The sequence below is a fragment of the Ovis canadensis genome, chromosome 14, assembly GCF_042477335.2.
Source record: "Ovis canadensis isolate MfBH-ARS-UI-01 breed Bighorn chromosome 14, ARS-UI_OviCan_v2, whole genome shotgun sequence".
In the NCBI taxonomy this organism is placed as follows: domain Eukaryota; kingdom Metazoa; phylum Chordata; class Mammalia; order Artiodactyla; family Bovidae; genus Ovis; species Ovis canadensis.
The window spans coordinates 35,193,683-35,205,937 of record NC_091258.1 but is presented as its reverse complement, the minus strand read 5'-3'; the positions used below and the strand labels follow the sequence as shown (position 1 = coordinate 35,205,937).

Sequence of the window (12,255 nt, the reverse complement as noted above, 5' to 3'; positions counted from 1 at the left end):
TGGACATCAGAAAAAGGAAATGTAAAACTGCTCTGAGATACCACTTCACACCTGCTTTCATAAAGATAGTGACAAGTGTTGACGAGGATGTTAAGAACTATAACCTTCAAACAGGAATAGTAAATGATGTATCCACATTGGAAAGCACCATGTCTTAGACCATTTAGGCTGCTGTAACAAAATACCATAGACTGGGTGGCTTATCTACAGCAGAAATTTATTGTTCATGGTCTGAAGGCTGGAAGTCCAAGATCTGGAAGCCAGCATGGTCTGGTTCTTGTAAAGGCCCTCTTCCAGTTTCAGACACCCAACTTAATCATGTATCCTCACATGGCAAACGGGGCAAGGGAGATCTCTCAGGCCTCTTGTAGAAGGGGACACTAATTCCATTCCTAACCACCTAATCATCTCCGAAAGGCCCTACCTCCTAATACCATCACCTCGGGGGTTAGAATTTCAAAAAGAGAATCTGGGGGGAACACAAGCATTCAGACCTTAACAAACAGTACAGCCAGTTTCTTAAAATGTTAAACAGATTAACCGTATGACCCTGCAATTCCACTCCTAGATCTCTATCTAAGAGAAATGAAAACATAGGTATATATAAAAAGCAGAGCACAGATGTTCATAGCAGCATTATTTGTAATAGCCAAATAGTGGAGACAACCCAAACATCCATCAACAGGGGAAGGGATTAAGACACTGGAGTACTACATTATTCAGTAACAAAGAGGAACAAAGTATTCATACAAGTTACAAGATGGAAAAAGCTTTTCAAAGAGATATTAATTCTCATTAGTCATCACTAAAATGCAACTTAAAACCACAATGAGACACCACCACACACCCACTGCTGCTGCTGCTGCTAAGTCGCTTCAGTCGTGTCCGACTCTATGTGACCCCATAGACAGCAGCCCACCAGGCTCCGCAGTCCCTGGGATTCTCCAGGCAAGAACACTGGAGTGGGTTGTCATTTCCTTCTCCGACACACCCACTAGAAGGCCTAAAATTTAAACAACAGACAATACCAAGTATTGGTGAAGAGAGGAAGCAACCAGAGCTCTCATACGCAGCTGATGGAAATGTCAAATGGTGCAGCAGGTTTGAATAGCACGCCCAAAAAGATATGTCCAAGTCTCAACCACTGGTGCCAAGAAAGCAATGGCACCCCACTCCAGTACTCTTGCCTGGAAAATCCCATGGATGGAGGAGCCTGGTGGGCTGCAGTCCATGGGGTCGCTAAGAGTCGGACACAGCTAAAGAGACTTAGCATAGCATAACCACTGGTGCCTGTAAATGTGACCTTATTTGGAAAAAGGGTCTTTGCATATGGAATTAAGTTAAGGACCTTGAGGATCAAGAAATTAAGATCATCCTGGATTTAGGAGAGGCCCTCACTGCAATGACTGGTGTTCTTACAAGAGAAAAGACACAGAGAAATGAGACAAAAACACAAAGAAGGCAGTCACGGGGAAGACTAGAACAGAGATTGGAGTTACACAGCCCAAGCCAAGGAATGCCTAGAGTCACCAGAAGCTGTAAGACTCAAGGAAGGATTCTCCCCCAGAGCAGAGCCAACAGGGGTACTATGGACCCCTTGATTTCAGACATATCTCTAGAACAATGAGAGAATACATTTTTGTTCTGTTTAGACAGCAAGGCTGTAATTTCCCTGAAGTTCTAGTGGTTAAGACTTTGCCTTCCAACGTAGAAGGTGTGGGTTCGACCCCTGGTTGGGGAGCTAAAATCCTCTATGCCCTGTGGCAAAGAAAGAAAACAACCAAGAAACATACAATAGAAGCAGTATTGTAGCAAATACAATAAAGACTTTAAAAGTGGTACAAGTTAAAAAAAGAAAAAGGAACCTTTTTTTTTTTAAAAGGGACATTGTGGCAACTTGTGCCAGCAGTCCTGAGAAACCAATACAAATGGGAGAATCACTTTGGGAAACTGTTGAGCTGTTTTTTATAAGATTAAACACAGAACTACCATAGGACTCACCAAGTGGACTCCTGGTGTTCCTCCAAAAGAAATGAAAACGCAGACTTACACATGAATGGCCGGAGCCACTTCCTTCATAATAGTCTCAGAAACAATCCAAATGTTCAGCAACTCACGAATGAATAAACAAATGCGTCAGAGCCACACGGTACATAGTCAGCAATAAAATGGAACAAGCTATTGATACAGGCCTTCCCTGGTGGCTCGGAGGTAAAGAACCCACCCGCCAAGCAGGAGACACAGGTTCAATCCCTGGGTCATGAAGATCCCCTAGAGAAGGAAATGGTAACACACTCCAGCATTCTTGCCTGGAGAAACCCATGGACAGAGTTCCATGGACTGCGGGCTCAGTACATAGGGTCACAAAGAGCTGGACATGACTTAGCGACTAAACACACAGTAGAGATACAGGCAACGATATGAATAAATCTCAAAAACCATGCTGGTTAAAAGCAGACAGACTCAATAATACAGAGTATATGTCCATCTATATGCAACTCTAGAAAACACAGACTTCATCTACAGTGATAGAAAACCTATTAGTGGTTGCTTGGGAGCCAAGGTAGGGGAAGAGATTGACTGCAAATCAGCAAGAGGAAATTATTGGAAGGGATCGAAATGTTCTCTGTATCAACTGTGGTGGTAGTTTCACAGGTGTAAACATCTGTCAAAACTCATCAAATTGTGCACTATAAATGGGTGCTATTTACAGTATGGAATGTACACCTCAATAAAGTGGATTAGAAAAAGAGAAAATAATTTATGATTAAATGAACATTTTCTATTTAAGATTTAAAACTTGCTTTCCTATACTTTGCTCTAACCAGTAATATTTCTCAAATAACTTCTAAATAAAGATCAAAGAAATATTTAAAAGTAAACAGGCAGACAACTTGCTCTATCATTTCAACATGTTTTACGAGCAGAAAATGGAAAAAAGCTTTGGAATGAGAAGACCTTGCTCTGGGCCCTAGTTTCACATAGCAACCAGGTGACCTTGGGCAAGTTTTAACTTCTACAAGCCTTGGTTTCAACATCCATCAGATGTCAACAACACTAAGCTATCTTAGAGGCAACTGTTAGTTTTAAAAGAATAAAAGCTCCTTTGAACAAGGATTCAATCTTAGCCAAAATCAGAATCCCAGGGTCTGGCAAATGTGCTGTGCTTAGTCGCTCAGTCATGTCCAACTCTTTGGGACACTATGGACTGTAGCCACCAGGTTCTTTGTCCATGAGGATTCTCCAGGCAAGAATACAGGAATGGGTTGCCATGCCCTCCTCCAGGGGATCTTCCCAACCCAGGGATCAAACCCAGGTCTCCTGCATTGCAGGTGGATTCTTTAGTCACCAGGGAAACCCAAGAATACTGGGGGAGGTAGACTATCCCTTCTGCAGGGGAACTTCCCAACCCAATCGAACCAGGGTCTCCTGCATTCCAAGGGGATTCCTTGCCAGCTGAGCTACCCGGGAAGCCCGTCAGGCAAATAATAGGTACTAAATAAGTCTTTACAAAAGAAAAGAGTAACTTTCAGCGTAAACCCAAAAGGTAAGAAAGACATCATGCACAATACCATTGTGTGACATTTGTTTCTTTGAACTACTGTAGATGAGTGCAGAAGGATCTTTCTCCTTTGCACCTATCTTTACAGGCTTCCCTGGTGGCTCCATGGTAAAGACTCTGCCAGCCAATGCAGGAGACGCTGGTTGCATCCCTGGGTCAGGAAGATCCCCTGGAGAAGGAAATGACAGCCCATTCCAGTATTCTTACCTGAGAAATTCCATGGACAGAGGAGCCTGGTGGGCTACAGTCCATGGGGTCACAAGAAGTCAAACATGACTTAGCGACTAAACAACAACTCATCTTTATATACTGCCTTATCACATACAGGTTCAAGCATGAAAACTTCAGGACTCTAAAGAAACTTTGCTATAACTCAGGTCACGGTGGTGGTGGTGGTGGTGGTGGTTTAGTCACTCAGTCCTGTCTGACTCTTTGTGACCCCATGGACTGCAACCCACCAGGCGCCTATGTCCATGGGACTTCCCAGGCAAGAACACTGGAGTGGGTTGCCATTTCCTTCTCCAAGGGATCCTCCCAATCCAGGAATCAAACCCACATCTCCTGCACTGCAGGCAGATTCTTTACCACTGAGCCACCAGCAAAGCCCTAACTCAGGTTATATTATATAAATATAAATATATATGTATTTATATATACACACATACACATGGAAGTCGCTCAGTCGTGTCCGACTCTTTGCGACCCCATGGACTGTAGCCTACCATGCTCCTCTGTCCATCGGATTTTCCAGGCAAGAGTACTGGAGTGGGTTGCCATTTCCTTCTCCAAAGGATCTTCCCAACCCAGAGATTGAACCTGGGTCTCCCGTATTGTAGGCAGACACTTTACCATCTGAGCCACCAGGGAAGTCCTAACTCAGGTTATAATACAGTATGTTTTATATCTTCAATCCATAGAGGTACTGCCCTAAGACAAAGTAAAGTGAGTTCACTTGAGGACTCCAAATTCTGACAGCATAAACAGCGTCTGGTTCATTTACCAATGGCTCTCACTTCCAATAATTGCCTAATACAGAATGAGCAACAAACAGCATGTATAAAGGCCCTGAATATTCACTGGAAGGACTGACACTGAAGCTTAACCTCCAATACTTTGGCCACCTGATGCAAACAGCCAACTCATTGGAAAAGACCCTGATGGCGGGAAAGGCTGAAGTCAGGAGGAGAAGGGATGGAAGACAGAAGACAAGATGGCTGGATAGCATCACTGACATCAATGGACATGAATTTGAGCAAACTCCGGGAGACGATGAAGGACGGGGAAGTCTGGAGTGCTACTGTCCACAGGATCACAGAGTTGGGCATGACTTAGTGACTGAACAACAACAAAAACCTGTAACCCCAAAAAAAACCTGTAACCAGATAAAGCAGGGGAAATAGGGACTTCTAAGAAGGCCAATGTGGTTGATGGGCAGGGAGCAGAGAGGGGTCACATCCATTGAGGCTGTGGATGATGCAAGTAGAGTTTAACACTGTGCAAAACATCGTAGGTCACGTGAAGTTTCCTTTTTATCCGAAGAGCAACAGAAAGCCATGAAAGATTTTGTTTGTTTTTGGCCATGCCACCCAGCTTGCAGGATCTTAGTTTCCCCACTGGGAATCAAACTCAAGACATTTCAGGAGCCCCACTGGACCACCAAGGAATCCCATGAAAGATGTTTAAACAGTTGGTTGACAGAGGAGTTAAGAAGGAAAGGACCATGACTGCATTTGCATTTTGAAAAGCTCACACACTACAGTGTGAAGAAGTGTCTTTTGTGGAAGGGGGGACAAAAGGGGACCAAGGAGTGATTGGATTTAGACGTGAATATAGACCAATAAGGAGATCACTGCAACAGTCCACTGAAGAGGTAATGGTAGTGGTAGCCCGGTCCAAGGTGGTGAAGATGGAAAAAAGTGAAGAGATTACCAATATTTTTAGACAAATTGATAGGACTTGATTTGGGGAATGAGAGAAACACTCAATTCTTCTGAGCCTCAAGTCTTCATTTGTAAAACCAGACTCTTGATAGTCCATCTGTATAATATCTATCTTGCAATCTGCTGTGATAAGAATATGAAACAATATAAATATTATGGAACCGCAGAGTCTGATGCGTAATAAATGCTAAAAAAAGAAAATTCCATAACAATTATTATTGTCATCCCTTGGAACAACTGCTACAGCATGAACCCCTCAAGGTAGAAAACGATATTGTAGTTAAAACGCCACATCCGCTGTGCGGAAGACACAGAACACAGATAACTGTTTCAAATACATACATCTGATCGCACAGATTATCTCAACTCACCCGATCTCAATCCACAGAAATCATTACCGAAGAGCATCTAACAGTCCGGTAAACTGAGGCACAAGGGTAGCTACAAACTTAACCAAGGAATGAAGTGCAGAAACAGAACAAGGAAACAGGTGTCTTAATTCTCATGTCAGTCGATCCACTAGCACTAGGCCTGCATCCCGAGCAGCACGTATTCAAAGCCCCCAAAGTCTCTGGCTCCCTTGCTGACAAGGCCTTGTAACCCCTTCGCTTAAGACCGTGGGTCCGCTTGCCATCCAACCAAGCCCTTCCGGTTCCCAGACCCCAGCTACAAGTGCGCGAAAGATCCCAGACTCGGGTGAGCCCCAAATACCTTAGCTTCGCGCTCTCGTTCCTCGGCCGTCGGGGTCCGCTTCATGCTGCCGATATAGCCGCCTTCGCCACTACTAACCGCGTAGATTCCTAGCCCTGGACCCCGCCTCCTCCATGTAGTTCTCTCGGCGTCCTGCTCCCGCCTGGCGCCATTCTCTCTCGGAAAGGAGAGAACTACCACTCCCAGGGTGCACCGCGGCAAGGCCGAAATGCGCCTCGGGGTTGGAAGCTGGAGAATTTCCCAGGTTCGACAGCTGGGCAAGCGTAGTCTGCTGCTCAGCGAGCTGGCCGGCGAGGGCCCTAAAAGAACTACAATTCCCAGAAGGCAATGGTACCTGCCATGATTTCCCGTGCTCCTCTCGGCCGGCCGCCTCACAAGCCGTCGGCGCTATAGCAACGGTAGCTAGCGGCTGGGAGAGAGTGGCGGTGAGTACACCCGGGGAGTAGAGGGGTGCAGGTAACCGACCCTCTACCTCTAGCACGGGCCGGGGTCGTGGGGTCTGCTCTACCTCCTGGAGAAGGCCTTGGCGTTCTGCTCACGTGAAGAGCAGCCCAGCACGAGACACCTCACCTACTCAGGCCTGAATCACAGCCCGCCCATTATCCCGACTCCCAGCATCTGTTTGAAATTTTCTATCCCAGCCCTGAACCTTAGTTGATGAGGGGTGAGGCTAAGTACAGTGTTTATCCAGGTCCTTCTTCAGGCAAAAGGTCACCTGCAAGTAGTTCGTTCGTTGCCTCAGTAGATATGAATTTGAGCAAACTCGGGGAAATAGTGGAGGACAGGGTAGCATGCAGTCCTTGGGACTGTGAAGAGTCCGACACGACTTAGCGACTGAACAACAACAAGAAGGAGATGATTGAGAAACTCCTAAGCCTCCCAAGTAGCTTATTTGCTTCATTATTTACAGTTATTTGTTTATCGTGAGTACCCCGTAGCCTATGAACTCCGTGACGGTGGAGACTTTGCTTACTCTTTAGTCTCAGTACCAAGTATTCATTTATTCATTCCATAAACATGAATACTGGCGACCAACCTGTGCCCTGAGGCACTGTGCTCTACCAGCTAGGAACAGGACCGATGCGGGTCTCAAGATGCTTCTACTTTATTAGTGTAGAGGAAGTGTAATGAGGACAGTGCAAGGAAGTGCAAGTGTTAGTCACCCTGTCATGTCCGACTCTTTGCGACCCCACGAACTGTAGCCCGCCTGGCTCCTCCATCCATGGAATTTTCCAGGCAAGAAAACTGGAGTGGGTTGCCATTTCTTTCTCTAGGGGATCTTCCCCACCCAGGGATCAAACCCGGGTCTCCCGCATTGCAGGCAGACTCTTTACTATCTGAGCCACCAGGGAAGACCAATGAAGATAGTAAATAGCAGTAAATATGATCATCTTGGGCTTCCCAGGTGGCACTAGTGGTAGAGAACCCACCTACCAATGCAAGTAGGCATAAGAGATGCGGTTCGATCCCTGGGTCCAGAAGATCCCCTGGAGGAGGGCACAGCAACCCACTCCAGTATTCTTGCCTGGAGAATTCCATGGACAGGGGAGCCTGGCAGGCTGCAGTCCATAGGGTAGCACAGAGTTGGACAGGACTGAAGCGACTTGCTTTACACACATAATAATCTCAAATGGAGATGATGGCTATAAAAGAAATAAACAGTGCTGAAGTTGGGAGGAAGAGTACGGTAGCATAGGATGCTAAGGGAAGGCTTCTTGGAAAAAAAATGATGTTTGAGCTGAGCCCCAAAAAATGAGGAGCCAGCTAGTGCAAAGACCTTGAGCAAGGCAAGGGTACCATGGATTTAAAGAATCTAGAGAACAATGCGGAGAAGGCAGTGGCACCCCACTCCAGTACTCTTGCCTAATCCCATGGACGGAGAAGCCTGGTGGGCTGCAGTCCATGGTGTCCGCTAAGAGTCGGACACGACTGAGCAACTTCACTTTCACTTTTCACTTTCATGCATTGGAGAAGGAAATGGCAACCCACTCCAGAATTCTTGCCTGGAGAATCCCAGGGACGGGGGAGCCTGGCGGGGCTGCCGTCTATGGGGTCGCACAGAGACGGGCACGATTGAAATGACTTAGCAGCAGCAGCAGAGAACAGTGAGTGGCACATAGGGAACCAGGAATGATTGAATGAAACTGTTGGGGAGGCATTGCAACGTCATGCATTATCTCTCAGCCTTGGCGTAATTAACATCTGGGGCCAGATAATTCTTTTTTGTGATTCCTGTACACTATAGTAGGATCCAGTGCCTGATGATCTGAGGTGGATCTGATGCAATAATAATAGAAATATTAAAGTGCAGAGTAAATGTAACACATTTGAATCATCCTGAAACTATCCTTCCCACCCTGGTCCATGGAAAAGTTGTTTTCCATGAAACTGGTCCCTGGTGCTAGAAAAGGTTGGGGACCTCTGCGATATTTAGCATCATCTCTGACCTTTAGATGCCAGTAACGCCACCTGCCTGCTTCCCAGTGGTGACCACCAAAAACAGCGCCAAACAGATACTTCCTAGATGTGTGACCTTGGGCAAGTTCCCTAAGCTGTGTCTTGGTTTCTTCATTTGTAAAGTAGGACACGTTTGAGTAACAACCTCAAGAGTGCCTGGCACATTTTACTAAGCATTCAGTTAATGTTAACACCATCACCTTCATTACTGTTATTATTACAAAAGCCAGCATAATTCTACTGTGGAAAAGTTATCATTTTCACAGTCATCCTGTGTTTAAACTTGTTGATAATTTGGTTCCTAAATTGTCCTCTCCTGTAGGAGTGTTTCCAAAAGAAGTAGATGATCTCCCAGGCATATGTCTGTTGTTTACATCAGAGTGAAAACTCAGTGGTCTGCATTGATGAGTTATAATAAAAGTTATTAACCCTGTCTCTTAAAGATAATGTGTATACACATAATGCATACAAGATTTTGGAAACCACCTCTGGCTCCAGGCCCTGAAGCCTCAAGGACTCCATTCATTCACTTGACAACGATTTAATGAATGCCAGCTATGTGCCCAGCTCTGTCCCAGCGTTTGTGAATACAGAGGTGAATGAGACAAATCAGTTTATTCTCTCAGACTGTATTCTAGGACCAATGTGCTAGAGATTGGGAACCTCTGCCTTAGGCCATCTTCACTGGCTCTTTGCATTACTAAACATTGCATGAACCACCCACATCCACATATGAAACTAAGTTACTATGGTGCATCTCTGTAAAGAGCAGAAACTGTAAAAATGCCAGAATTAGCTGGACAGCATGTATGTGGAGGCAGGAAGAACTGGGACCTAGGCTTCATGGCAACAAAAGACACAACAAAAACATCCAGCTGGTGAATTTATGAAACCTTTCGCAGGAAACTACCAACTCCCTTGTGCATCAAGCTGAAGATTAGTATTCAAGTGACATTAACATCCCAGACAAGTGTGTTAAATGCCTTTAACTTACTATCTCATGTACCTTTAAAATAACTCTGTGAGAATAGGTGTTGTTTTCTCCACTTTTAAGATTAAATTGCTTTCTCCACATGATTAGTGACTTGATCAGCCAGTAAGTAATAGAACAACCATTTGAATCAAGTTCCTGACTGAAGTATTTTGATACCTGCTTTCTTTTGGGGAGCAGAGAAAAGGGATGGAGGATGGAGAGGAGGTCTTTCTTAAATTTGGGGAAGGTTTTGGTTTTTGGGGGTTTTTTTTCCAAACAGAGGAAGAAGAAGAGAGAAGGAAGAATGATAATCTTACCTCATTTCCTCAGCAAACTATAGGAAATATACTGTTGAAAGGAACACTGGCTCCATGATTGAATGTAGTATTACTTTTAAAATAGAAGCTTTCATCTTCTTCAGGCAGCACATGTGGGCAATAAGATGTCCATTAAAGTTCTAGTGCCTTATTCATTTTATTTGGTTCATTCCATTGCATAGTTAATGCTACAACTTGGAAAGATTTTATTTGAATTTTCTCTTCTCCACAGATAGGCAATGTCTGGTCCAGCTGATGAGACTGCAGGAGACCTGCCTGTGAAAGATATAGGTCTAAATCTCTTTGGCATGGGAGGGTTGCAAGGTATGGCCAGCTGTTATATATTACAGTTATGAACTTTGATCAGTAACTTCTTTACTTTTAAAGTATTTCTGATATTCATACAAACAAAGCCATTTAAGGAACTATATAGCTCTTGATTGGACTAAACAAGAAGATGGAGAATTTAGAACAACATATGGTATTTTACTGCGTGCATCAATTATCAACAGCTCATAGAAAATGTAAAATCCCCCTCGTTCTGATAAAGAATTGTTATAAATCATCTTCTTAAAATTCCACACATCAGTGGAACTACACAGAGAATACCAAGCCTCCAAACTGAATTGCCTGGTTTAAATCACATTCACCATTAAAATGTTTCTTTATGCTTAAGTTTTATATGGGAGGAAATGCCATATTTAAAAAATTTTGCCTTTCAAGTAGAGTATCTCAAAATGGTTTGTTTATCCAAGCAATATTGACTTTGTTTTATCAAATTAATACACATTAAAGGTTTTCTTTGTCCTTTTATCACTTGGTGGTTGCTATGGAGCTAAAAAGCACTCTCAAATTGAAAAAGAAAAGTACTGCTTGAAGGAGCAATTTAGAGGGTAGGGCTGTGTTTGTGTTTGTGTGTGCAGTATATCAGCCATGCGGTCATGCCACAGCCTTTGTCACCAAGAAGCCTATGATGGAAAATATATTCCACTAAGTCGTCTTTACAGGCTTGTTAATCAAAGTGTTACAGGTAGCCACCTTGAAGTACTAAAGAAAGGTGGTCAAAATATTATTAATTGAAAAAAAATAAATTTGACTGTACAGCTTTTGTTGTTAAAAGTAAATAGACTGTATCAGCTTTGCTTTAGACCTTTAATGGAATATCGGGGATTCAAATACAAAGAAATTTTAAATGTGCAAGGCTATTTTTTAGTATTTGATACCCTAAGTTCAATCCTTGCCCTCAGTAACCTCCTCATAGGGCTTTAATCTTTGTCCATTTGTTCTTTGTTTCTTGTGGAGGACTGTTGAAAATTGACCAGCTTCACAGGAAAATATCAAATTTAAGCATATATAAAAGAAATATCATACACACCTGCTAAAATGTGGAAAAGTTCTTTAAAAATATGTGATAGCTTATAAATGATTTGTGAAGGTTTTTGTTTGTTTGGTCTTGCAGATTTTATAATTTATTTTCTATAACCCAATCCCCATAGCTCAGAAAAATATCATAATCATATTGTTTTTGTTATAACTCTTACCTTGCGAAAAAAAATACTTCCAGATACCCTTTTAGTTTAGTTTTTTCCAACATTCAGCATACAAATTGAAAAGTCTTTATTGAATCAGAGTTCCATCTTATGTTCTTAAAGACGGTTATTGGAATACATTTTTGAATGGAAACTTGTTACTCAAATCCTTAATATTTCATATAAAGTATTAATAGCAAAGATTTTTGTTCTTACCTCCAATCAGTGACATGAACAATGCTATAACATTTTCTAAAGCATCAGAGATTATGTTACCATCAACAGTTATTGTTTTTAGAGGCTCTTTTAAGTAATCCTATTAATTACCTTGGCATATTTGCAGAAACTTCAACAACCCGGACAATGAAGTCTCGCCAGGCAGTGTCACGTATCAGTCGTGAGGAACTGGAAGACAGATTTCTGCGTTTGCATGATGAGAACATTGTACTTAAACAGCATGCCCGAAAGCAAGAGGATAAAATTAAAAGGTTGTGATAAAAAGCTTTTAGCTTTTTTTTTTCCCCTGACTCTGTAAAGTTTGGAGGATATGCTTTTCTATAAACTTAATTGAAAACCCCACCTTGAATCTTTTTTTGGAGCAAGGCAGGTTGTAAATAAATACAATTTTTAAAATGGAACATCTTACAAACTAGTATAATAAAACAAAAAGATTATGAGTTTTTATTATGCCTGAAATTGCCATTTGAAAGAAAGAGCTAATAGCTATGAGTGCCATGAGTGTATCATATCTCTAAGTAACTTTTGT

The 12,255-nt window shown here is 42.9% G+C and overlaps 2 protein-coding genes across 3 annotated transcripts in view; one reads left to right on the top strand and one right to left on the bottom strand.

The window, feature by feature from the left end:
• Nucleotides 1–6,507, bottom strand: part of FTO (FTO alpha-ketoglutarate dependent dioxygenase) — a 427,202-nt gene extending 420,695 nt beyond the window's left edge. The window contains exon 1 of the mRNA XM_069549854.1: nt 6,214–6,507. Within this exon, the coding sequence (XP_069405955.1) occupies nt 6,214–6,258 (45 nt within the window). The 5' untranslated portion in view covers nt 6,259–6,507. The remainder of the gene's footprint in view (nt 1–6,213) is intronic.
• Nucleotides 6,508–6,525: 18 nt separating this feature from the next.
• The window catches only part of RPGRIP1L (RPGRIP1 like), a 100,870-nt gene continuing 95,140 nt past the window's right edge, over nt 6,526–12,255 (top strand). For both annotated transcript variants that reach the window (XM_069549853.1, XM_069549852.1), the window contains exons 1-3: nt 6,526–6,638; nt 10,193–10,284; nt 11,833–11,977. In XM_069549853.1, coding sequence (XP_069405954.1) covers nt 10,200–10,284; nt 11,833–11,977 — 230 coding nt within the window. In that variant the 5' untranslated portion in view covers nt 6,526–6,638; nt 10,193–10,199. The remainder of the gene's footprint in view (nt 6,639–10,192; nt 10,285–11,832; nt 11,978–12,255) is intronic.